At 43.6% G+C, this 25,833-nt stretch overlaps 1 protein-coding gene across 4 annotated transcripts in view; it reads left to right on the top strand.

Annotated features, from left to right (window-relative positions):
* LOC112068458 (zinc finger protein aebp2) overlaps positions 1-25,372 on the top strand; it is a 47,652-nt gene extending 22,280 nt beyond the window's left edge. For all 4 annotated transcript variants that reach the window (XM_024135620.2, XM_024135618.2, XM_024135619.2 and 1 more), the window contains exons 6-9: positions 14,226-14,293; positions 21,733-21,846; positions 24,090-24,119; positions 24,221-25,372. In XM_024135620.2, coding sequence (XP_023991388.1) covers positions 14,226-14,293; positions 21,733-21,846; positions 24,090-24,119; positions 24,221-24,227 — 219 coding nt within the window. In that variant the 3' untranslated portion in view covers positions 24,228-25,372. The remainder of the gene's footprint in view (positions 1-14,225; positions 14,294-21,732; positions 21,847-24,089; positions 24,120-24,220) is intronic.
* The last annotated feature ends 461 nt before the right edge of the window (positions 25,373-25,833 follow it).

The following is a 25,833-nucleotide window of genomic DNA, read 5'->3' as shown; positions in this document are numbered from 1 at the left end:
AGCCTCCTCATGCTTTCGACCAGTCTTCCCCTTTCCGGCCTCAGGTTCCGAGAGGTGTTCCCAAGCCATGTCATTTTCACTTTGTTCCCCATCTCCTCCATTGCCACCTGATAGGCACGTCACCTGATAGGCAAGTGCGTATCCCTAATCACGCTACATTCTCTTGAGGTAACTCGGCACTGCATATGCTTTCACATAAATGCCTTCAAAATGTTGTTTAGAGTACAATTACCCCAACATCTATCCTCTATCATATGATGCATTAACCAATAAAGCAGCTAACCCAYCCCAACTATGATGTTTAAAGTAGCTCCCAGACCCAACCCATCTACATGTCTACAGTGGAATCTAGTCTCTCTCTCTTTAGCTCAGCTTCCTCTTTCATTTCAAACTCACCCATTATGCAGCTGGACCTTACTTCTCGTGAGAACTATGCACCCACCGAGGAGAGACATGACGATCTTTACCGCTGCAGGTGCTGTAAGGAGTACTGTGTGTGGACCAGAGCAACGCTGTCCCAACACCCCCCGCCTGGTGTATCTTGATGTACACTCAATCTCCAGAATTCAGCCCATGCCCTTGGTTATCTCTGGCTACTTATGTGCTGCTTTCACCTGAGGTTATACACACTGCAACACATGGGTCATTTCCTGATAACATAGACTCTCCTCCAATGGCAAGATCACTAATTTGTGATATTTAAATAACAGCCCCCCCTGTACTCCCATCGGTGTCCCAGTTACCAAGCCATGTGGCAGAAGTCTTCATAAACTGATATCCCAACAATGCTACTAAAATAACCCCTGCTACTACTAACATGGCCCATGCCTATGCCTCAATTACGGTCCCTACAGCGACTGCCGTGAGAATAACTCCTGCATGTAATCTGTCACGTGTTCGCCGGCTGTTAGAAATTGGGAAAGAGATTAATGAGTTGGAAGAATATCTAACTTAACAAAAGTCACAGGTTTCTTGAAAGTTTACCATAGTGTCTGAAATGCCACCACTATCTATTTTACTCTCACCATGCTATGGGTATGTGTCATTTTCTATTAACTCCCTATATTGTGCACAGTTAGCTCTCCTATGAGCTATCTCCTGTAACAATATACATAGTCTCTGGGAATGACACTTCTCTCACCACAACCTTAATTTATGAGCCCCCACAGATCTCCACTGCAGTCACATTCCATCCCACTTAACAGCCCTATGTAAATATTCTGTCTCAAACACCTCCCTTCCTGCTACAGATACATTTGCACATATATCATTCCATCTAACCCATAACACACTAGTCACTACTCCTAATGCACTTCTACAGTTATAAACATACTAAAACATTCTCAAACCAGTTAGTCAATATACATCAGTCCCTCCTCTGGAACAATGGTCACTCTTATGTTCCACGAAACCTAAAAACATATTGACTTGAAAAGGAAAGATTTTTTTTTTTTAAATAAACACATGTTTAATAACTTCATGCCACTTAGTGATGCGACTAAAACTAGGGGGATAAAACGTCCATACGATACGTTCTATGCCCATGTTATGCTGGTCTCTATGCCTTCTCCTTCGTCTTAATCCTTGGGTGTTATCGCAAAACACAGACTATGAGCCTTGTATGCAATTAATTGTACCGTATCAACCAGCCATATCTATGTATCGATGTGATTTAACATTAAAATGCTGATGGCATCGTAAAACAAAAGAAAACGAAAAACTTAATGGTTGACCCAAGCTGTCATCCAGTTCTCTAACAAACAACCTGTAGGAGGACACTTAGAGATAAGGTTTCTGGAGCCTCCCTAGGTCTCATAAATGAATGGTACAATTTGAATAGAGACTGGTGTTTCTCATTCATTTAATAATTCAATTCCACCTGTATTCAATCATTTCTAGTGAGAATGATCAGGCCTCAGAAAGTCAGGATAGAGGGCATTCGACACCTATTAAAATATTTCCTCTCCCTTTTCTTTCCCTGACCTTCTGAAAACATTTAAATACCTTTCAAAACATTTCCATCCTTCTGCATACCAAATTTAAAACTGAATTGAAAAGACCCCATCCGAAATAAATCCCACAGTATTAACACCAGTAACGCATATTCATAACTGGTGTGTGTGTGGTAAACCATATGGCAAAAACAAACAAAAAGGGCCAGGCCTTATTTAATTTGGTAACTCCTCTTTACCAGTGAATCCGGATACTTTTATACCTAAAATGTGTTTTACTAACCCCTCTTCCAAGACCATAGCCTCAGGAAACATTCCAAAGAGAGATAATGAAACCCCCTCTTCTGGAAAAGAAAGTGTACATTTCGTTAGCATTCATTATGCTACATTTTAATCAGCAATCACAAAGTATTATTTACAAATCAAACATGATAATGGTAAATCCACTGTCCTTACTCCTGTTGCGGAAGAATCAGAATTAGTTGTGTAACATAGATAATTAAGATGTCTTATCTGCATAAAATGCTTATGTGATATACTTGTTATTAGAATGTATCCCTTCGGACTCTGGTGTTGGCAGTTGCACTTCTTCCCTCAGCTGGGGCTCAGTCACCTGGGGCCCAGAGAGGGGAGAGGTCAGGCTTGTCTTTCACATGTCCCTGGTGCTATGCAGAATATCAGAAAGGGAAGAGGACAGGAGGGAACATTGTCTTCATATGTGAATGTGTCTTTACCTATTCTTAAACCATGTGAAGGGATGGCGTGGTTAATGGGGAACCAATTACTTGTCTCCATAATGTGGATAACTTGTGTGTATAAGGTAGTTGTTGTGGAATTGTTAGATTACTTGTTAGATATTACTGCATGGTCGGAACTAGAAGCACAAGCATTTCGTACACTCGCATCAAATCAAATTGTTTTTGTCACATACACATGTGAAGTGCTTGTGCTTCTAGTTCCGACCATGCAGTAATATCTAACAAGTAATCTACCTTATACACACAAGTGTAAAGGAATGAATAACAATATGTACATACAAATATATATATATGGATGAGCGATGGCCGAACGGCACAGGCAAGATGCAGTAGATGGTATAGAGTACAGTTTATACATATGAGATGAGTAGGGTAGGGTATGTAAACATTATATAAAGTGGCATAGTTTAAAGTGACACATTTATTACATCCAATTTTTTATTATTAAAGTGACTAGAGATTGAGTCAGTATGTTGGCAGCAGCCACTCAATGTTAGTGAAGGCTGTTTAACAGTCTGATGGCCTTGAGATAGAAGCTGTTTTTCAGTCTCTCGGTCCCAGCTTTGATGCACCTGTACTGACCTCGCCTTCTGGATGAGGGTGAACAGGCAGTGGCTCGGGTGGTTGTTGTCCTTGATGATCTTTWTGGCCTTCCTGTGACATCGGGTGGTGTAGGTGTCCTGGAGGGCAGGTAGTTTGCCCCCGGTGATGCGTTGTGCAGACCCACTACCCTCTGGAGTGCCTTGCAGTTGAGGGCAGTGCAATTGCCGTACCAGGCGGTGATACAGCCCGACAGGATGCTCTCGATCTGTAAAGGTTTGAGTGTTTTCGATGACAAGACACATTTCTTCAGCCTCCTGAGGTTGGAGAGGCGCTGTTGCACCTTCATCACCACGCTGTCTGTGTGGGTGGATCATTTCAGTTTATCCGTGATGTTTATGCCGAGGAACTTAAAACTTTCCACCTTCTCCACTACTGTCCCATCGATGTGGATAGGGGGGTGCTCCCTCTGCTGTTTCCTGAAGTCCACGATCATCTCCTTTGTTTTGTTGACGTTGAGTGTGAGGTTATTTTCCTGATACCACACTCCGAGGGCCCTCACCTTCTCCCTGTAGGCCGTCTCGTCATTGTTGGTAATCAAGCCTACCACTGTAGTGTTGTTCATGATTGAGTTGGAGTCGTGCATGACCACGCAGTCATGGGTGAACAGGGAGTACAGGAGAGGGCTGAGAACGCACCCTTGTGGGGCCCCAGTGTTTAGGATCAGCGGGGTGGAGATGTTGTTTCCAACCCTCACCACCGGGGGGGGCCCGTCAGGATGTCCAGGACCTAGTTGCACAGGGCATGGTCGAGGCCCAGGGTCTCGAGCTTAATGATGAGTTTGGAGGGTACTGTGGTGTTAAATGCTGAGCTGTAGTCGATGAACAGCATTCTTACATGGGTATTCCTCTTGTCCAGATGGGTTAGGGCAGTGTGCAGTGTGATTGCGATTGCGTCGTCTGAGGACCTACTGGGGCGGTAGGCAAATTGGAGTGGGTCTAGAGTGTCAAGTAGGGTGGAGGTGATATGATCCTTGACTAGTCTCTCAAAGCACTTCATGATGATGGAGGTGAGTGCTACGGGGCGATAGTCATTTAGCTCAGTTACCTTAGCTTTCTTGGGAACTGGAACAATGGTGGCCCTCTTGAATGTGGGAACAGCAGACTGGGATAAGGATTGATTGAATATGTCCGTAAACACACCATCCAGCTGGTCTGCGCATGCTCTGAGGACGCGGCTAGGGATGCCGTCTGGGCCGGCAGCCTTGCGAGGGTTAACACATTTAAATGCTTTACTCACGTTGACTGCAGTGAAGAAGAGCCTGCAGGTTTTGGTGGCGGGCCTTGTCGTTGGCACTGTATTGTCCTCAAAGCGAGCAAAGAAGTTGTTTAGTTTGTCTGGGAGCAGGACATCGTGGTCCGCGACGGGGCTGGTTTTCTTTTTATAGTCCGTGATTGACTGTAGACCCTGCCACATACCTCTCATGTCTGAGCCGTTGAATTGTGACTCTACTTTGTCTCTATACTGACGCATAGCTTGTTTGATTGCCTTTCGGAGGGAATAGCTACACTGTTTGTATTCAGTCATGTTTCCGGTTGCCTTGCCCTGATTTAAAAGCAGTGGTTCACGCTTTCAGCTTTGCACGAATACTGCCATCAATCTTGAAGCGTGGAATCAGATTGGTCGGACCAGCATTGAACAGACCTGTGCACGGGCGTTTCCTGTTTTAGTTTGTCTATAGGCTGGGAGCAACAAAATGGAGTCGTGATCAGATTTTCCAAAAGGAGGGCGGGGCAGGACTTGTATGTGTCGTGGAAGTTAGAGTAACAATGGTCCAGGATTTTTTCCGGCCGGGTAGCACATTCGATATGCTGATAAAATTTAGGGAGTCTTGTTTTCAGATTAGCCTTGTTAAAATCCCCAGCTACAATGAATGCAGCCTCAGGATATGTGGTTTCCAGTTTACATATGTGGTTTCGAGTCCAAGGAAGTTCATTCTGGGTTATAATCGAAGAGAATTCTCTTGGTAAAATAATGCGGTCAACATTTGATTGTAAGGAATTCTAGGTCAGGTGAGCAAAAGGACTTGAGTTCCTGTATGTTGTATGATCACACCACGTCTCGTTAATCATAAGGCATACGCCTTTCTTCTTACCAGAGAGATGTTTGTTTCTGTCGGCGCGATGCGTGAAGAAACCAGGTGGCTGTACCGACTCCGATAGCGTGTCTCGAGTGAGCCACGTTTCCGTGAAACAAAGAACGTTACAATCTCTGATGTCTCTCTGGAAGGCAACCCTTGCTCGGATTTTGTCTACCTTGTTGTCAAGAGACTGGACGTTGGCGAGTAGTAAACTCGGGAGCTTTGCGCGATGTGCCCGTCTACGGAGCCTGACCAGAAGACCGCTTCTTCTGTCCCTCCTGCGGCGCCGTTGTTTTGGGTCGCCAGCTGGGATCCGATCTATTGTCCTGGGTGGTTGACCAAACAGAGGATCCGCTTCGGAAAAGTCGCATTCCGGGTCGTAATGTTGGTAAGTTGACATTGCTCATATATCCAATAGTTCCTCCGGCTGTATGTAATAAAACGTAATATTTCCTGCGGTAACAATGTAAGAAATAATACATAGAAAAACTAAATACTGCATAGTTTCTTGAGAACACGAAGCCATATCTGTCGGTGCCGGACAACAACATCTGCTAACCATGTGTATGTGACAAATACATTTGATTTGATTTGATTTTGAATATGGCTGAAAAAAAACTTGCTAAATAGATATTTTTTCAAAGTAACTTTATGACAAAAAAATATGCACAATCGTTTGTCTCTACATTAACTAACATATTCCTCTCAATTGTACATTTTTTGCTTGACTCGTTATGACGTTATAACTACATACATTTGCTTCCCCGTAATGTTTTGTCAGCCATCTTTGCTGAAGTCACCAGGGACGGGTGGCCCGCGTCAAATTCGTCATTGGAACCACTCGATCGGTCATATAAAAACCTTGGGACCCAATTGCATAATGAGTGCTATAACTCCCACTTGTGGTGGTCTGGAGCAATGAAGCCGTGATGCTGGGTACCTCTAAGTCTGCGGTGTAAGCTCGCAACTTTTAAAGGAGGAACTACTGTATATTCACGTCACCAAATAATTGACTATAACACACTGTTTTGCAATGAAGGTCTACAGTAGCTTCAACAGCACTTTGTAGGGTAGCATAATGGTGTAGGCAGAGGACAGCTAGCTTCTGTCCGCCTCTGGGTACATTGACTTCATACAAAACCTAGGAGGCTTAAAGTTCTCACCCCCTTCCATAGACTTACACAGTAATAATGACAACTTCCGGAGGACGTCCTCCAACCTGTCAGAGCTTTTGCAGCATGAACTGACATGTTGTCCACCCAAGCAAAGGATCAGATAATTAATATAGTACTGAAAGCATAACCTGGCTAGCACTGCAGTGCATAAAATGCGTTGAGTAGTTGGCTCAGAGAGAGACAGTTTTGAACAAATTAATTTCTTCCAAAATTAAGGAAGAGAGTGAGAGAGCTACATTTCATAGTGTATTTTTTTCACTTTCACCTACTTAGCTAGTGTCAAATGCAGCCAGCTAGTTCAGCCTACTCTAACAGAGGGATGTTATGTTAGCTTGCTAGCTATGGCTATCCAATACTGGAACTCTTCCAAGTCAAGGTAAGCTTTTGATGTTATTAATTTATTGACCCCGGGGCTCGCGGGTGTAACTGCTAAACTGATTGCTGCTGACTACATTGTACTGCATGATTGTAGCGGGTTTACTAATACGTTAGTTGTAGGTAGTAGCTATGTTGATGACGTGACAATGATGTAGGCTGATGTAGGCTGTGAGAGCTTCAAGTTCCTTGGCGTCCACATCATTAACAAACTAACATGGTCCAAACACACCAAGACAGTCATGAGGTGGGCACGACAAAACCTATTCCTCCTCAGGAAACTAAAAAGATTTGTCATGGGTCCTCAGATCCTCAAAAAGATTTACAGCTGCACCATCGAGAGCATCATGACGGGTTGCATCACTGCCTGGTTTGGCAACTGCTCGGCCTCCGGCCGCAAGTCACTAAAGAGGGTAGTGTGTACGGTCCAGTACATCACTGGGGCCAAGCTTCCTGACTTCCAGGACCTCTATACCAGGCGGTGTAAGAGGAAGGCCCTAAAAATTGTCAAAGACTCCAGCCACCCTAGTCACTGTTCTCTCTGCTACCGCATGGCAAGCGGTACCAGAGCACCAAGTCTAGGTCCAAGAGGCTTCTAAACAGCTTCTAACCCCAAGCCATTAGACTCCTGAACAGCTAATCAATTGGCTACCCAGACTATTTGCATTGCCCCCGCTCCCCCATGCTGCTACTACTCTCTGTTATTATTTATGCATAGCCACTTCAATAACTCTACCTACATGTACATAATTACCTCGACACCGGTGCCGCCACACATTGACACATTGACTCTGTACCAGTACCCCCTGTATATAGCCCCGCTATTGTTATTTACTGCTGCTCTCTATTTGTTATTCTTATCTCTTATTTTCTAAAAACTGCATTGTTGGTTAAGTAAGTAAGTATTGTAAGTAAGCATTTCACTGTAAGGTCTACACCTGTTGTATTTGGCGCATGTGACAAATACAATTTGATTTGATTTGTGCAGCGGTTAGCGGCCATGATATGAATGTTTAGCTTGGAAAGTTTTTTATGCCTGGTCACAGATAGCTGATGGAAAAGGTGAGAGGAGGAGAGAGCATAGATAGACGTGAGACGGAATTATCTTGCCGTGTTCAAAACAACACGGAACTTGAAAATCTCGGACTTACGACAACAGTGCGTTCAAAACAACTGGGAACTCAGAAAGAAAATGATCTCCGACTGGGGAAAATCGATTTGAACGGTCATCCAACTCAGAATTCCTACTCGTGAACATGGGCTTGTTTCTAGAGCTTGGACTTTCCGACCTGAAGATCACTGACGTCATGATTTGACCTCATATTTTTCAGAGTTCCCAGTTGTTTGAACGCGGCATATATACAAGAAACTTTTAGTATGTGTCCAGTATGAAAGTGAACTGTGTTTGTATGTGATCAGGGGTGTATTCATTGCGCCGATTCTGTTTCTTAAACTGAAGCAAACTGAATGAAACGGGGATAAATATGCCTGAATTTGTCTAATAGAAACTCTAATTTGCAACTGTTGGACTAATGATTAGCTAGATGCATGCAAGATTGTGCAGGGCAGTATTGAATGTGTTACTGTCTGTCAACTTGATTACTCAAAATTATTTTGACCTGTGCACCTACGTTTTAAACTTTCATTCATAGGCTAGGTTGTAGCAACCTCATGATGGATACAGTGAGTATCATATACAGTCGGAAGTTTACATACACCTGAGCCAAATACATTTAAACTCAGTTTTTCACAATTCCTGACATTTAATCCCAGTAAAAATTCCCTGTCTTAGGTCAGTTAGGATCACCACTTTATTTTAAGAATGTGAAATGTCAGAATAATAGTAGAGAGAATTATTTATTTCAGCTTTTATTTCTTTCATCACATTCCCAGTGGGTCAGAAGTTTACATACACTCAAACAGTATTTGGTAGCATTGCCTTTACATTTTTTTTTACTTGGGTCAAACATTTCGGGTAGCCTTCCACAAGCTTCCCACAATAAGTTGGGTGAATTTTAGCCCATTCCTCCTGACAGCTGGTGTAACTGAGTCAGGTCTGTAGGTCTCCTTGCTCGCACACGCTTTTTCAGTTCTGCCCACAAAGGTTCTATCGGATTTTGGTCAGGGCTTTGTGATAGCCACGCCAATACCTTGACTTTGTTGTCCTTAAGCCATTTTGCCACAACTTTGGAAGTATGCTTGGGGTCATTGTCCATTTGGAAGACCCATTTGCGACCAAGCTTTAACTTCCTGACATATGTCTTGAGATGTTGCTTCAATATATCCACATCATTTTCCTACCTCATGATGCCATCTATTTTGTGAAGTGCACCAGTCCTTCCTGCAGCAAAGCACCCCCAAAACATGATGCTGCCACCCCCGTGCTTCACGGTTGGGATGATGTTCTTCGGCTTGCAAGCGACCGCTTTTTCCTACAAATATAACGTTGGTCATTATGGCCAAACAGTTCTATTTTTGTTTCATCAGACCAGAGGATGTTTCTCCAAAAAGTACGATATTTGTCCCCATGTGCAGTTGCAAACCGTAGTGTGGCTTATATATGGTGGTTTTGGAGCAGTGGCTTCTTCCTTGCTGAGGGCCTTTCGGGTTATATTGATCGTTTTACTCGTTTTACTGTGGATATAGATACATTTGTACCTGTTTCCTCCAGCATCTTCACAAGGTCCCTTGCTGTTGTTCTGGAATTGAATTGCACTTTTCTCACCAAAGTACGTTCATCTCTAGGAGACAGAACGCGTCTCCTTCCTGAGCGGTATGACGGCTGCGTGGTCCCATGGTGTTTATACTTGCGTACTATTGTTTGTACATATGAACGTGGTACCTTCAGGCGTTTGGAAATTGCTCCCAAGGATGAACCAGACTTGTGGAGGTCCACATTTTTTTCTGAGGTCTTGGCTGATTTCTTTTGATTTTCCCATGATGTCAAGCAAAGAGGCACTGAGTTTGAAGATAGGCCTTGAAATACATCCACAGGTACACCTCCAATTGACTCAAAGTATGTCAATTAGCCTATCAGACGCTTCTAAAGCCATGACATAATTTTTTGGAATTTTAAAAGCTGTTTAAAGGCACAGTCAACTTAGTGTATGTGAACTTCTGACCCACTGGAATTGTGATACAGTGAATTATAAGTGAAATAATCTGTCTGTAAACAATTATTGAAAAAAATGACTTGTCATGAGCAAAGTAGATGTTCTAACCGACTTGCCAAAACTATAGTTTGTAAACAAGAAATTTGTGGAGTGGTTGAAAAATGAGTTTTAATGACTTCAACCTAAGTGTATGTAAACTTCCGACCTCAACTGTAGTAGCCTAAACATATCAAAGTTACATTAAACAGGGTGAATGGAACATGATTGACGGTCATAGAATATGCTGTAATAGAAATAAGGCCATGTTCACAAAAAAGTATCATCCTCCCTCATCTTAAATGGCACCGACTGCCACTGATCAAAATGCATATTGGGTTCATTCCAAAACATGTGAGTTTTTCAGTTAATACATTGATAAGAAATGTGTTTAATATTTTCTGCCACTAATGGTGCCCTTTTCTCTCTTTGTTCACAAGAGATCCTTTTGACTCTGCATTTTTTCTTGTGCCCTTTCCAGGGAGCAAGGTCGTGAAGGAAGGGGCGGGTACAGATGAGCTATGGTCTTTGGTGGCCTTTATGGCCCCTTCATATAATGAAGCACATTCCAGCTCTTGTAACCCAATGGTAGGAAGGGTGACCCTGGTTCCTGTTTGAATGTGAAATTTTAAATGTCCTCCTCGTGGGCCCTCGTCACAACACCTGTCTTCCATGGCATGGGCCTGTGCCAGGTTGTGGTGTCTGGTTGGTATTATGCTTGGGTAGTATACCGTATACCAGGGTATTTGGAAATACCCACAGGATGTTTTTTCTATACCATTAAAACTATTTTTTTAAAGTTTTTATATACATTTTAATATCTGTTGCTACTTTTTAAGTAAATATCTGCATTGAGCTGTGCAATATGTGACCCACCACACGGATTCGGTCCTATGTAGCAAAATAAAAATACTGCAAAGTTGCTTAGGAGCCCAGGTAACAGGCGACTATGTCTATTGGCACCATCTTGTCCCATCTACAGTGTCTTCAGAAAGTATTCACACCCCTTGACTTTTTCTAAATGTTGTAGTGTTACAGCATGAATTTCAAATGGATACAGTTTAGATCACTGGCCTTTGTTCACACCCTCTTAATCCTTAGCCCCACCCATCTCTTTTAAGGATTCATTTGTGAGGCCCTGTGCTAAACAGAGTGAGTAGTGTAGTAAACAACCAAAGATTTCAAGACTAAAAGTGGTGAAAGTAGTAGCCTACAATAAGGAAAAACTCCAGGTAAAAATACCAAAGTCCTTGGCATATATCCTAATCTGACTTTGGTGCAGGTCGTGTTGTTCTTCACATTAGTCTCTGGTAAACACACACTATATCAATAAAATCTAGGTTTATTTGTCACATGCACAGGGTATGGAAGGTGTGAACGGTACTTTAAAATAGTTACTTGCATATTTGCATAGTAGCAATATCAAAAACAGAAAGTGTCCAGATAAAAATATGTTATAATTATTTGATGACACTTTCCCAGACACACTTGTCTAAATTGATTGGTCATGTGAAAGAAATGCTGTAACCACCCCCGGCCACATCTAGCTAAGTGAATGGGTCACTATTGTCTAGACATTTACACGTGTAAAATACAATAGATGGCCGTACTCACCCCCAGCCAAACCTGGCTAACTTGATGGGTCATGTAATCATCTGAAGAAGTGGAGTATTTTGTTTTAACATGTAGCTAGCTAGCTAAACAATAAAATGGCATAGTCCCAACTCATACTACTACCACTAACGCAAACTGATTGTCATACCTGTAGTATGAATCTGCAGGTAGCTAAAGCTAACCAACTAGGTTCAATGTTAGCTAGATAGATACCATTGGGCTATAACTAGCAATGCAAATGGCTTTCTGATACAAATAATATTACTACACATATTATACATGTAACATTAGCTAGCGAGCCAGCAAGCTAATGTGCACTAGCTAGCTAACAGTACGCTTTAACTTGCAATGAAAACCATATAACTTTATAAATGCGACTGCCTGTCTTTGCAATATTTGTTTTTGCACTCGTTAGCATATTTAGCTAGCAGACTCCATGGAAATTGTTATTACTTGTGCTAATTTTGTTAGCATTCTGGTAATAGACGCCCAATAGGCTTTTTTGTGCCTTGTGTACTAAACCGGTAATACCGTAAATCCCGGGATGAGAGAAGGATGGTATGATGATATGAACATCTGGATACTGCACAACCCTAGTTGGTGTCAGTCTCAGTGTGCCACTTTGGTTCCTGCCACCCTGTTCCCACTGCAGCAGTCTCCCAGCAATCTTCCAGCCAACAGGGCAATCCTCCTTCATTACCGTCCCAAACCAATTCCAAAACTTCCTGGCATGGTGCTCTGCCAGGCTGTGGTGTCTAGTGTCTCTCTCAGTGTGCCTCTATCCCTCACCGTAGCAGTCCTTCAGCAAACAGGGCATTCCTCAAACTGGTTATCCCTGTCCCAAACTCCAACCCAGACATAGAAGGCTTAGCCTAATGAATGGAGCGTTCCAGTTCGTTCTCGAAGGAGCTTGATAGTCTGCAGCCTGACAGAAATAAATGAGGAGGCAATGTCCCTATCCAGTTCAATGGACCATGAAAAAGATGGCCACCTTTGGTTTTGTACAGGCAAACAGTAGGACCTCAGGTTGGCTTGTGGCCTCCTGAGAGCTATGGCTTCAATTTATGCAGAACTACACACAGAGAGAGCTGCTGAGTCTGGTCTGGGCACTCAAGGCTAGAGAGGGGGATGGAGACAAGTGTACAGGACGTTGTGAAAGAGAGGGAAAGTGAGAGCCAGGTGGGGAGGCCGAGAGAGGGAGAGTTGCAGGAAGTGAGAAAAAAAACAGGACGAGGTGGACATGGTTGTTAAAAGGAAACATTGAGAAGCTAAGATAAGGTACTCTGTGGTGGGCAGAGATGTGAAGACAGGAGTGTGGAGAGAGAGATTCTAGGTTCCTTTCCTTCACTCTTCACTCTTCCCCCTCTCTCTCTCTCTGGGCCTCTCTTCTCTCTCTCCCTCTACTCCCCCCTCTCTCTTTCTCTATATCTCTCTCCCTCCTGTCCTTCAACCAGTTTGCATGAATGCCTCAGCCATTCCCTGGAGTGGGGAGAATCATTTCAAATATTCTCGTGATTAGGACAAGTTCTTCACATGAGCAACACTATAAAAAGACTTAACCGAATAAAATAAAAAACACTTTGACGCAAGAGTTTATATCTGCAACTATTTTTGAGAATTCTAGTTGTTCTTCTACTCTCCCTCTCCAGCCTACTCCCCACTGACAATGTTTGGGTGAGTGAATTCCAGATTTCAGAACTGTTACTGGAAACTTGAGTCCTTTTGATCTAGTGTTTTTACAAAGAAAAATGTGCCAAATGTTCAAACAAATCGTATGATTGACTGTATTTTTTGGGGGACGATGGATTTCTTAGCCTGGTCTTAGATCTGTTTGTGGCGTCTTGCCAACTTTTTTTGGTCATTGTCATGCCAAACCAAACAGAGATGGCAAGACAATTCAAAGAGACCTCGTTCCTAGCTATAGATGTCTGGCTTCAGTAGGCTGAAACACGATGAATTAGTCAATTTATATTTTCCAAATTCAAATGTCCCTAACCCCAGGACAGTATGTGTGTGCGATCCCTGTGGGATTTGAACCCACAAACCCATTTGAAGTATCTACTCTACAGGACTGAGATTCTCCACAAACCTCAGAGTTTTTTATGAGCCTAACTGCTCACTGTCTCTCTAGATTCCTGCGTCTGTTTCTAGCACCGTGGTATGGGAGCTATGTGATAAGAAATCTTTTAGCATCAGCCCTGGAATGCATACCTGAGATATTCCAAGATCTCTGGCTTCTGTCTGTCTGGATTGTGGAATGCCATGTGCTTCTTACTGTACATCACAGAAAGGGGAATGTAGAAGAGATTCCATTCAAAAATAGAACTGTTATGTCTTCACTTCACTCATTCATCCCTATTCGACTTCCGTCTCTCTTTGCTCATCTTCTCCACTGTGCCCCAGCTCTGCTGAATGTCATTTATCTCAGTCAACATTTTGCTCCGCCAGTGTTGTGTTTTGGTATTACTTTAATCATCTAATGAATATTACAGCATCCCTGACTCATCTTCTCCATTCATCAGGTGATAGCCAGGAGGAAAGAGGGCTCTGGGAAGGTAAAGGTGCTGCTCCACTGGACTCCAGAGGACATGTAAGTAGTATGGACTATCTTGGACACCCTAATTGACTCTGAAGGGACTATTATGGTCTATTCAATTTGTCTTTGTGTAACCAGGAGAGTTCACTTAGCAACAGCCCTGGCTGTTTGAGGGATCCATAAAAACATCACATTGAATAAATCAGAAAAATTCACAATAAAGCAACATAAGAAATTGGTTGATGGGCAGGCGATGGTGTTTGTGTGTGTTGCTGATGTTTTTATGCATGTCTTTTTCATCCTCCTCCATACTACAACAAGTTGGCAACTCCTCACTGGGAGATTCTGGGTTCAAGCCCAGGCTCTGTCGCAGCCGGCAGCGACCGGGAGGCCCATGGGGCGGCGCACAATTGGCCCAGCGTTGTCCGGGTTAGGGTGTGTTTGGCCGGCAGGGATATCCTTGTCTCATCACGCACTAGCGACTCCTGTGCCGGGCGCAGTGCACGCTGACCAGGTGTACGGTGTTTCCTCCGACACATTGGTGCGGCTGGCTTCCGGGTTGGATGTGCATTGTGTCAAGAAGCAGTGCGGCTTGGTTGGGTTGTGTTTCGGAGGACGCATGGCTCTCGACCTTCGCCTCTCCCGAGTCCGTGCGGGAGTTGCAGCGATGAGATAAGACTGTAACTACTACCAATTGGATACCACGAAATTGGGTATGTTCATTCAAACAGTGCATGATTACTGAATTGCACATCACAAAGATTCAACCAAGACTTCGACCAAACTTTTTGAATGTGCTACCTGGTCGCTGTTTGAATACATCTTGATAATAATACTTTTAAAAAGCTAATTGTGAACCAAAAAACTAAATGTAACCAGCTAAAAAAAAATCACTGGCACTTTAGCGACCAATTTGAGACCCAAGTCAAAGGGTCTCAAATGTGAGTGTTTTGGTCACAGTTTTGAGTCCTGTCTTGGTCTCTCCACTGAAAGAGAAATGGAGTGAGTCTGGGTAGCCATTTGATCAGGAGTCTTATGGCTTGGGGATAGAAGCTATTTAGAAGTCTCTTGAACCTAGACTTGGTGCTCCGGTACCGGAGAGAACAGAACAGCAGAGAGAACAGAGACTAGGGTGGCTCGAGTCTTTGACAATTTTTAGGGCCTTCCTCTGACACCGCATGGTATAGAGGTCCTGGATGGCAGGAAGCTTGGCCCCAGTGATGTACTGGGCCGTTCGCACTACCCTCTGTAGTGACTTGCGGTCGAAGGCCGAGCAGTTGCCATACCAGGCAGTGATGCAACCATTCAGGATGCTCTCGATGGTGCAGCTGTAGAACCTTTTGAGGATCCAAGGACCCATGACAAATCTTTTCAGTCTCCTCTAGGTTTTGTAGTGCCCTCTTCACGACTGTCTTGGTGTGTTTGGACCATGTTAGTTTGTTGGTGATGTGGACACAAAGGAACTTGAGGCTCTCAACCTGCTCCACTACAGCCCCGTCGATGAGAATGGGGGCGTGCTCGGTCCTCCTTTGCCTGTAGTCCACAATCATCTCCTTAGTCTTGGTTACGTTGAGGGATAGTTTGTTGTTCTGGCACCACCCGGCCAGGTCTCTGACCTCCTCCATGAAGACTGTCTCGTCGTTGTCGGTGATCAGGCCTACCACTGTTGTGTCGTCTGCAAACTTAATGATGGTGTTGGAGTCGTGCCATGTAGTCATGGGTGAACATATGTGTTGCTACCTACCCTCACCACCTGGGGGCGGCCCGTCAGGAAGTCCAGGATCCAGTTGCAGATGGAGGTGTTTAGTCCCTGGATCCTTAGCTTAGTGATGAGCTTTGAGGGTACTATGGTGTTGAACGCTGAGCTGTAGTCAATGAATAGCATTCTCACATAGGTGTTCCTTTTGTTCAGGTGGGAAAGGGCAGTGTGGAGTGCAATTGAGATTGCATCATCTGTGGATCTGTTTGGGCGGTATGCAAATTGGAGTGGGTCTAGGGTTTCTGGGTGTGAGCCATTACCAGCCTTTCAAAGCACTTCATGGCTACGGACGTCTGTAGTCATTTAGGCAGGTTGCCTTCGTGTTCATGGGCACAGGGACTATAGTTGTCTGCTTGAAACATGTTGGTATTACACACTCAATCAGGGACATGTTGAAAATGTCAGTGAAGACACTTGCCAGTTTGTCAGCACACGTCCTGGTAATCTGTCTGTTCCCGCAGCCTTGTGAATGTTGACCTGTTTAAAGGTCTTACTCACATCGGCTATGGAGAGCGTGATCACACAGTCATCCGGAACAGCTGATGCTCTCATGCATGCCTCAGTGTCGCTTGCCTCGAAGCGAGCATAGAAGTGATTTAGCTCGTCTGGTAGGCTCGTGTCAGTGGGCAGCTCGCGGCTGTGCTTCCCTTTGTAGTCTGTAATAGTTTGCAAGCCCTGCCACATAAGACGAGCGTCGGAGCACGATTCAATCTTAGCCCTGTATTGACGCTTTGCCTGTTTCATGGTTCGTCGGAGGGCATAGCAGGATTTCTTTTAAACTTCCGGGTTAGAGTCCTGCGCCTTGAAAGCGGTAGCTCTACCCTTTAGCTCAGTGCCAATATTGCCTGTAATCCATGGCTTCTGGTTGGGGTATGTACATACAGTCACTGTGGGGACGACGTCCTCGATGGACTTATTGATAAAGCCAGTGACTGATGTGTTGTACTCCTCAATGCCATCGTAAAAATCCCGGAACATGTTCCAGTCTTTGATAGCAAAACAGTCCTGTAGTTTAGAATCTGCTTCATCTGACCACTTGTTTATAGACCGAGTCAGTGGTGCTTCCTGCTTTAATTTTTGCTTGTAAGCAGGAATTAGGAGTGATAGAATTGTGGTCGGATTTACCAACTGGAGGGCGAGGGAGAGCTTTGTACGCATCTCCGTGTGTGGAGTACAGGTGATCTAGAATTTTTTTCCCTCTGGTTGCACATTTAACATCACTAGGGTAGGGGGCAGCATTCGGAAATTTGGATGAAATGCATGCCCAATTTAAACTGCCGTCTTCTCGGGCCCAGAAGATATGATATGCATATAACTGGTAGATTTGGATAGAAAACACTCTAAAGTTTCCAAAACTGTTAAAATAGTGTCTGTGAGTATAACATAACTGATTTGGCAGGTGAAAACCTAAGAAAAATCCATTCAGGAAGCAGTTTTTATTTTGGTTTTGTAGTTTTCTATTCAATCCCATTACAGTATCCATTGACTTAGGACCCAAACTGCAGTTTCTATGCCGTCCACTAGGTGTCAACAGTCTTTAGAAATAGTTTCAGGCTTGTATTCTAAAAAATGAGGGAATAAGAGCATCCGGAATGACTGGACACTAAAGTGTCGCAGAGCTTTTTCATGCGCTCGACAGAGAGAGAACAATTCTTGTTTACCTTTTAAATTGACGACGTTATTGTCCGGTTTAAATATTATCGATTATTTAGGCTAAAAACAACCTGAGGATTGAATATAAACATCGTTTGACATGTTTCTATGAACTTTACGGATACAATTTTGATTTTTTCTGTTTTGACTGCGTTTGAGCCTGTGGATTACTGAAGAAAACACGCGAACAAAACTGAGGTTTTTGTATATAAAGAGACATTATCGAACAAAAGAAACATTTATTGAGTAAATGAATGTCTGCTGAGTGAAACCATATGAAGATCATCAAAGGTAAGGGATTCATTTTATCTCTATTTCTGACTCTGACTGTTCTACTTGGCTGGTTACTGTTTGTAATGAATTGTCTAGTGGGCTATGTTCTCAAATAATCGTAAGGTATGCTTTCGCCATAAAGCATTTTTAAAATCTGACACCGTGGATGGATTCACAAGACATTCATCTTTAAACCTATGTAAAATATGTTTTGTTTTCTGAATTTTTATAATGAGTATTTCTGTATTTGAATTTGGCGCCCAGCAGTTTCACTGGCTGTTGAAGAGGTGGGACGCTAACGTCCCACATACCCAAGAGAGGTTAACATGTTGATAGAAATTAGGTAGAACTGATTTAAGTTTCCCTGCATTAAAATTTCCGTCCACTAGGAGCGCCGCGTCTGGGTGAGTGGTTTCCTGTTTGCTTATTTCCTTATACAGCTGACTAAATGCGGTCTTAGTGCCAGCATCCGTCTGTGGTGGTAAATAAACAGCCACAAAAAGTATAGCTGAAAACTCTCTAGGCAAGTAGTGTGGTCTGCAATTTATCACAAGATCCTCTACTTCAGGCGAGCAAAATCTGGAGACTTCCTTAGATTTCGTGCACCAGCTGTTGTTTACAAATATGCACACTCTTACCGGAGTGTGCTGTTCTATCTTGCCGGTGCAGCGTATATCCCACTAGCTGAATATTCATGTCATCATTCAGCCACGATTCCGTGAAACATAAGATATTACAGTTTTTTATGTCCCGTTGGTAGGATATTCGTGATCACACCTCGTCTAATTTATTGTCCAATGATTGCACGTTGGCGAGAAATATTGACGGTAATGGCAGCTTTCCCACTCGCCTTCTGCGGATCCTTACAAGGCATCCCGCTCTGTGTCCTCTGTACCTGCGCTTCTTCCTCTTGCAAATAACTGGGATGTTGGCCTTGTCGGGTGTTCGGAGAATGTCCTGTGCGTCCTGCTTGTTGAAAAAAAAAATTCTAATCCGAGGTGAGTGATCGCTTTCCTGATATCCAGAAGCTCTTGTTTGCCGTAAGATAAGGTTGCAGAAACATCATGTACAAAATAAGTTACAAATAATGAGAAAAAAAACACATTTGCCGTGTTTTTACCCAAGCCTCCCCCATTTCTCCTTCACCCAAATCCAGATAGCTGATGTTCAGAAATTCTGAAAGTGCTGCAAAATCTGGACCCCTACAAATCAGCTCGGCTAGACAACCTGGACCCTCTCTTTCTAAAACTATCCGTTGCAATTGTTGCAACCTCTCTTACTAGCCTGTTCAACCTCTCTTTAGTATCGTCTGAGATCCCCAAAGATTGGAAAGCTGCCGCGGTCATCCCCCTCTTCAAAGGGGGAGACACTCTGGACCCAAACTGTTACAGACCTATATCTATCCTGCCCTGCCTTTCTAAAGTCTTTGAAAGCCAAGTTAACAAACAGATCACCGACCATTTTGAATCCCACCCTACCTTCTCCGCTATGCAATCTGGTTTCCGAGGTGGTCATGCCACGCTCAAGGTACTAAACAATATCATAACCGCCATCAATAAAAGACAATACTGTGCAGCCGTCTTCAGCGACCTGGCCAAGGCTTTCGACTCTGTCAATCGCCACATTCTTATCGGCAGACTCAACAGCCTTGGTTTCTCAAATGACTGCCTCGCCTGGTTCACGAACTACTTCTCAGATAGAGTTCAGTTTGTCAAATCGGCGGGCCTGTTGTCCGGACCTCTGGCAGTCTCTATGGGGGTGCCACAGGGTTCAATTCTCGGGCCGTCTCTCTTCTCTGTATACATCAATGATGTCGCTCTTGCTGCGGGTGATTCCCTGATCCACCTCTACGCAGATGACACCGTTCTGTATAATTCTGGCCCCCTTTTGACACTGTGTTAACAAATCTCCAGACGAGGTTCAATGCCATAAAACACTCGTTCCGTGGCCTCCAACTGCTCTTAAATGCAAGTTAAACTAAATGCATGCTGTTCAACCGATCGCTGCCCGCACCCACCCGCCTGTATAGCATCACTACTCTGGACGGTTCTGACTTAGAATATGTAGTCAACTACAAATACCTAGGTGTCTGGTTAGACTGTAAACTCTCCATCCAGACTCAGATTAAGCATCTTCAATCCAAAATGTAATCTAGAATCGGCTTCCTATTTCGCAACAAAGCGTCCTTCTCTCATGCTGCCAAACATACCCTCGTAAAACTGACTATCCTACCGAAACTTGACTTCGGCGATGTCATTTACAAAATAGCCTCCAACACTCTACTCAGCAAATTGGATGCAATCTATCACAGTGCCATCCGTTTTGTCACCAAAGCCCCATATACTACCCACCACTGCGAAATGTATGCTCCTGCTGGCTGGTCCTCGCTTCATATTCGTCGCCAAACCCACTGGTTCCAGGTCATCTATAAGTCTTCGCTAGGTAAAGCCCTGCCTTATCTCAGCTCACTGGTCACCACAGGAGCACCCACCGGTAGCACGCGCTCCAGCAGGTATATTTCACTGGTCGTCCCCAAAGCCAACTCATCCTTTGGCCGCCTTTCCTTCCAGTTCTCTGCTGCCAATGACTGGAACGAATTGCAAAAATCACAGATTTTTGATCCCTCACTAACTTTAAGCATCAGCTGTCAGAGCAGCTTACCGATCATTGCGCCTGTACACAGCCCATCTGTAAATAGCCCACCCAACTACCTCATCCCCATGTTGTTATTTATTTTTTCTCCTTTGCACCCCAGTATCTCTACTTGCACATTAATCTTCTGCACATCTATCACTCCTGTGTTTAATTGCTAAATTGTAATTATTTCTCCACTATGGCCTATTCATTGTCTTACCTCCCTAATCTTACTACATTTGCACACACTGTATATAGATTTTTCTATTGTGTTATTGACTGTACGTTTGTTTATCCCATGTGTAACTCTGTGTTGTTTGTGTCACACTGCTTTGCTTTATCTTGGCCAGGTCACAGTTGTAAATGAGAACTTTTTCTCAACTGGACTGCCTGGTTAAATAAAGGTAAAATAAATAAATAAATGAAAATATATAAACTCCAGTCATACTTGATGTTTCATAGTGTTCTAATGTTTCCAGTACTTGTCTTATATTATCTCCAATGTATCGTCCATGTAAAAACCCTGTCTCATTAGGATGAATAATATCCGATAATAGCTTTTAAATTCTATGCGCTATGCATTTTGCTAGAATTTTTTAATCACAACACTGAAATGTAAGAGGCCTCCAATTTTTTAAAAGGACTGGATCTTTATATTTCCCACTTGTATCCTGTTTCAGTAATAATTACATCCAATCTTCTTGTTGAGTGTCAGATAATCTACCATTGATATAGGAGTGGTTAAAACATGTAATAATGGTCCTCTGAGTATATCATAAAAGGTTTGGTATACCTCCACTGGTATGCCATCCAGTCCTGGAGTTTTCCCAGACTTAAAGGCTTTAATTGCATCAAGAAGTTCCTCCTCTGTAATTTGGCCTTCACACAAGTCTTTCTGAACAGCTGTTAATTTGACATTATTTATAGAAAGAAAATCCATACAATTATCTTCGGTTAGTGGAGATCCCCCCCCCCCCCATCGTCTCTTGCCAACTCTCCCTTCCCCTCTGCTCCGCCATCTTTCTCCTCCTCCTCTTACCTGCTTACCATCTATCACCCCTTCTCTCCTTCTCCCCTCTCTCTCTTTTTCTCCGACCACATGTTCTAACAAAGCCCATGCTCTGACCACATGTTCTGTGTCTCTCTCCCTCTGTGTTTGTGTGTCGTCCTGCAGCCTGCCTGATGTGTGGGTGAACGAGACGGAGCGTTCTCAGCTGAAGACTAAAGTGGTTCACTTATCCCAGCTACCACAGGACACCGCTATGCTACTAGACCCCAACATCTACAGGTCAGTGTGCGTGCGTGCGTTGATCAATAAGTTGTGATCACAATAAAATCTGGATGCCCCCAAAATAAAGTACACTACATGGCCAAAAGCATGTGGACTCCCCTCCAATTGAGTGGATTGGATCTTTCAGCCACACCCGTTGCTGACAGGTGTATAAAATCGAGCACACAGCCATTCAATCTCCATAGACAAACATTGGCAGTAGAATGGCCCATACGTAAGAGCTCAGTGACTTTCAACGGGGCACCGTCATAGGATGCCAACTTTCCAACAAGTCAGTTCGTCAAATCTCTCCCCTGCTAGAGCTGTTCCGGTCAACTGTAAGGGCTGTTATTGTGAAGTGGAAACATCTAAGAGCAACAACGGCTCAGCCGCAAAGTGGTAGGCGACACAAGCTCACAGAACGGGACCGCGAGTGCTGAAGCGAATAGCGCGTAAAAATCGTCTGTTCTCAGTTGCAACACGCACTACAGAGTTCCAAACTGCCTCTGGAAGCAACGTCAACACAAGAACTGTTCGTCGGGAGAATCATGAAATTGGTTTCCATGGCCGAGCAGCCGGACACAAGCCTAAGATCACCATGCGCAATGCCAAGCGTCAGCTGGAGTGGTGTAAAGCTCGGCGCCATTGGACTCTGGAGCAGTGGAAACACATTCTCTGGAGTCATGAACTACGCTTCACTATCTGGGGAAGGCCATTTGCTGTTTCAGCCCGTGGAGGCTGCTGAGGGGAGGGTGGCTCATAATGGCTGGAATGGAGTGGTATCAACCACATGGAAACTACGTCTTTGATTTGTTTGATACCATTCCATTTACTCCATTCAGGTCATTATTATGAGCCGTGCTCAGCAGCCTCCACTGGTTTCAGCATGACAATGCCCCCGTGCACAAAGCGAGGTCCATACAGAAATGTTTTTTTCAAAATCGGTGTGGAAGAACTTGACTGGCCTGCCCAGAGCCCTGACCTCAACCCCATAGAACACATTTGGGATGAATTGGAACGCCGACTGCCAGCCAGGCCTAATCGCCCAACATCAGTGCCCGACCTCACTAATACTCGTGTGGCTGAATGGAAGCAAGTCCCTGCAGCAATATTCCATCATCTAGTGGAAAGCCTTACCAGAAAAATGGCTGTTATAGCAGCAATGGGGGGGATCAACTCCATATTAATGCACAGGATTTTGGAATGAGATGTTCAACGAGCGTACTACTTTTAGCCATGTAGTCCCTTAATACCATAAGCTCTAAGTGGCCATAGATGGGCCCCTGTCCGTGACCTGTGCCATCTCTCTGCACATTACTGCTACCCACCAGGTGGCGCCAACCCTTGACTTCCCCTCTAGAAAACCAGGTCGCGAAGAAACACTGAGCCTCTTCACATTCACACCACTCACCAAGAACAAAATTATGTCAAGCACAAAAAAAGAGAAGTGGTTATGAAACTGCCATTTCCCATGTGAGATGTGTGTATGTGAAGAGGCAGGTGTCCTATGCTCATAAATGCTGTCCCAGCCTTCTCCAATGCTATTGGCTGCAGTTAAAGCTGGAGATGAATATGAGGTGAGGTATAAGCACACTGCCATTAGAACTAAGGGCAAGGTTCACCATGATAATGCATGGTCAAGTGGCTTTGGCTAAGACCTGAAGGCACTATAGCCCCCTCAGAGTGACCAGGCTAGCAGCTTGAATAACCCTCATAGTATCCATTATATTAAGATCTCTGCAGCACTGTGCAGGGCAGGGCTATCCTTCACTGCGCCGTACTTCCATAGCCACGGCAAGGTAATGGAAAATAAGGTTAGGTTTATGACCTGCCATAAAAGACTGAAAATGATTACTGAAACAATGTGCCTAAAATAACAAAACGGTCATAAATCAGGAGATATATGGCACGCAACAGAGGCACGGCTCCAGTCCTGTCCCAGCGATTTTAGGGAGAGAGGGGGCAGGTACTGATGATTTTAACTTTGCATGATGGCGCGACAGAAAAAAAAGACTTCCGAACAATGGATGTAAAGGACTTTATAATCTAGTTTAACCCCCCGCCCCCGTCCCCGTCGTCTGACTGTCTTTATCAGGCACATTCATACTATCTGACACACTCTCCCTCCCTCACCTGTATGGCACTTGCAAAACCGGCGTTGTAGGTTCTCTACTCTCTACTGTAAGTCGCTCTGGATATGAGCGTCTGCTAAATGACTAAAATGTAAATGTCTTCACATACGCTCTGTTATGTCTCCTCAGACCGTTACCACAGAAGCAGCTGAAGCGAAGGTAAGCATTACATGTCAAGAGCTGATCCTTTCATTGTCCCTACAGTCTGAACTACTGGTGAGGTCATATTTACAATCTCACATCTTTTTCCTTATTTGCAGTCTGTAAGGAGTCTTCTGTGGACAGAGGACTACAGAAGGGAAGAACTCCTGTTCTTAGGATGTGGGTCTTGAAAGGAGGAGACGAGCAGAAGGGACCCTGGACAGAGGAGAGATGTTACATCCTTTTTCTGGGTAGAGTAGAGAATGTTTCCGCTTTCCTCTGTATTTTTAAACTCACCACTGCATCAGTCTGCAGTGAAAGTGGGTTAACCATTTAAAATGGTTCTGTTCTTTAAAAGGTAATGAATGTTTTATATTAAGTGCTAAACTTGAAAAGAAAAACATGTATAAAGGATTTTAAGTGTACTACTAAAACTATGGTTTGGTTGTTATACACAACTGCGTAAAGAAATAGTTTAATTGTGTAGAAAGTAACATACGGCATTTTTTGTAGACATTGTTGTAAATATTTTTTGCAGATTTGTAAGTTATTTTTATACCATGAAATACTGTAGTTTATTGTGAAGCATAATCTGTAATTATTGTTTCAATGTGAAAGCTCTTTGTAACCTATTATTGTTGAAATTATGTAAAATTAAATCATCAGTCCATATAATGTTCATATTGTCTCCGATGATTATGATAAAATGGGGATAATGGAAATGATGACTTGTATAGGCTACCCATTATTGCATGACAGTGCTTATTCTTGGGCTCTCTTGCTGTTGTCAACAATTTGATAGACACTATCTTCACTAGTTACCACAGCCACAAAGTCATAAACCCTGGCCATTTCTACAATTTATCTCCTTACAATTTGATTTTAAACCTAACCTTAACCATTACCACACTGCTAACCTTATACCCTAACCTTAAATTAAGACCAAAAAGCCCATTAAGTTTTACGATATAGCCAATTTAGACTTTGTGGCTGTGGTAACTAGTTGAAACCGATCGATACAGACGTGTACATTGAAGCATGACCTCTAACCTTCTAGCACCTGTGACCACTAACTACATTAGTGTTAACTCCTTAACCCCAAGGCATGGCTAATTCATGAGTGTGTTATTATTATAGCCTATTTACCATGTATATGTATACAGTTCAATATTCATATGAGGACTTGTGAACTTAAATTTCACTCTGTATGTTGAAAGTGGAATATATCACCAATAAAACAAAGGTAAAAGGATCTTGTTGAACAGCACTAACTATTGCAGTGTGTATGTGTGCGTGTCCTCTTCCAGAGGGATAGTTCGCTCACTCCACTCATCTACTCATTATCTACAGGCCAGAGGAGTGAGGAGAGGGACAAGAGGCAGGAGAGTCATCTCAGTCATATTCCACCATAGCACAACAGCAGTACATCTCTGCACTATACATACTATTCCCCCCCCCCCCCCCCCCCCCCCCCTTTAACACCCGGCCTGTCTTTTGGGAGGCAGGTTGACAGGCTGTCATATTGCCTTACTTATGTGTGCGCATCTGTCATGTATCACTGACTCTGTCTCTTATACACATCTAGATGTGTATAAGAGACAGGTCATGTATCACTGACTAGGTCAAGTTATTGAACAAACAACTCAGGGATGGGAAATAAGCTTGGGGATCGTTCAGCTGTGGCAGAGCAAACTGGTACACCTCTGAACATTAACTATGAATGTCAGGGATA

The sequence above is a fragment of the Salvelinus sp. IW2-2015 genome, unplaced genomic scaffold, assembly GCF_002910315.2.
Source record: "Salvelinus sp. IW2-2015 unplaced genomic scaffold, ASM291031v2 Un_scaffold534, whole genome shotgun sequence".
NCBI lineage: Eukaryota > Metazoa > Chordata > Actinopteri > Salmoniformes > Salmonidae > Salvelinus > Salvelinus sp. IW2-2015.
The sequence above is the reverse complement of the archived record's forward strand: the minus strand, read 5'-3'. Positions and strand labels throughout refer to the sequence as shown.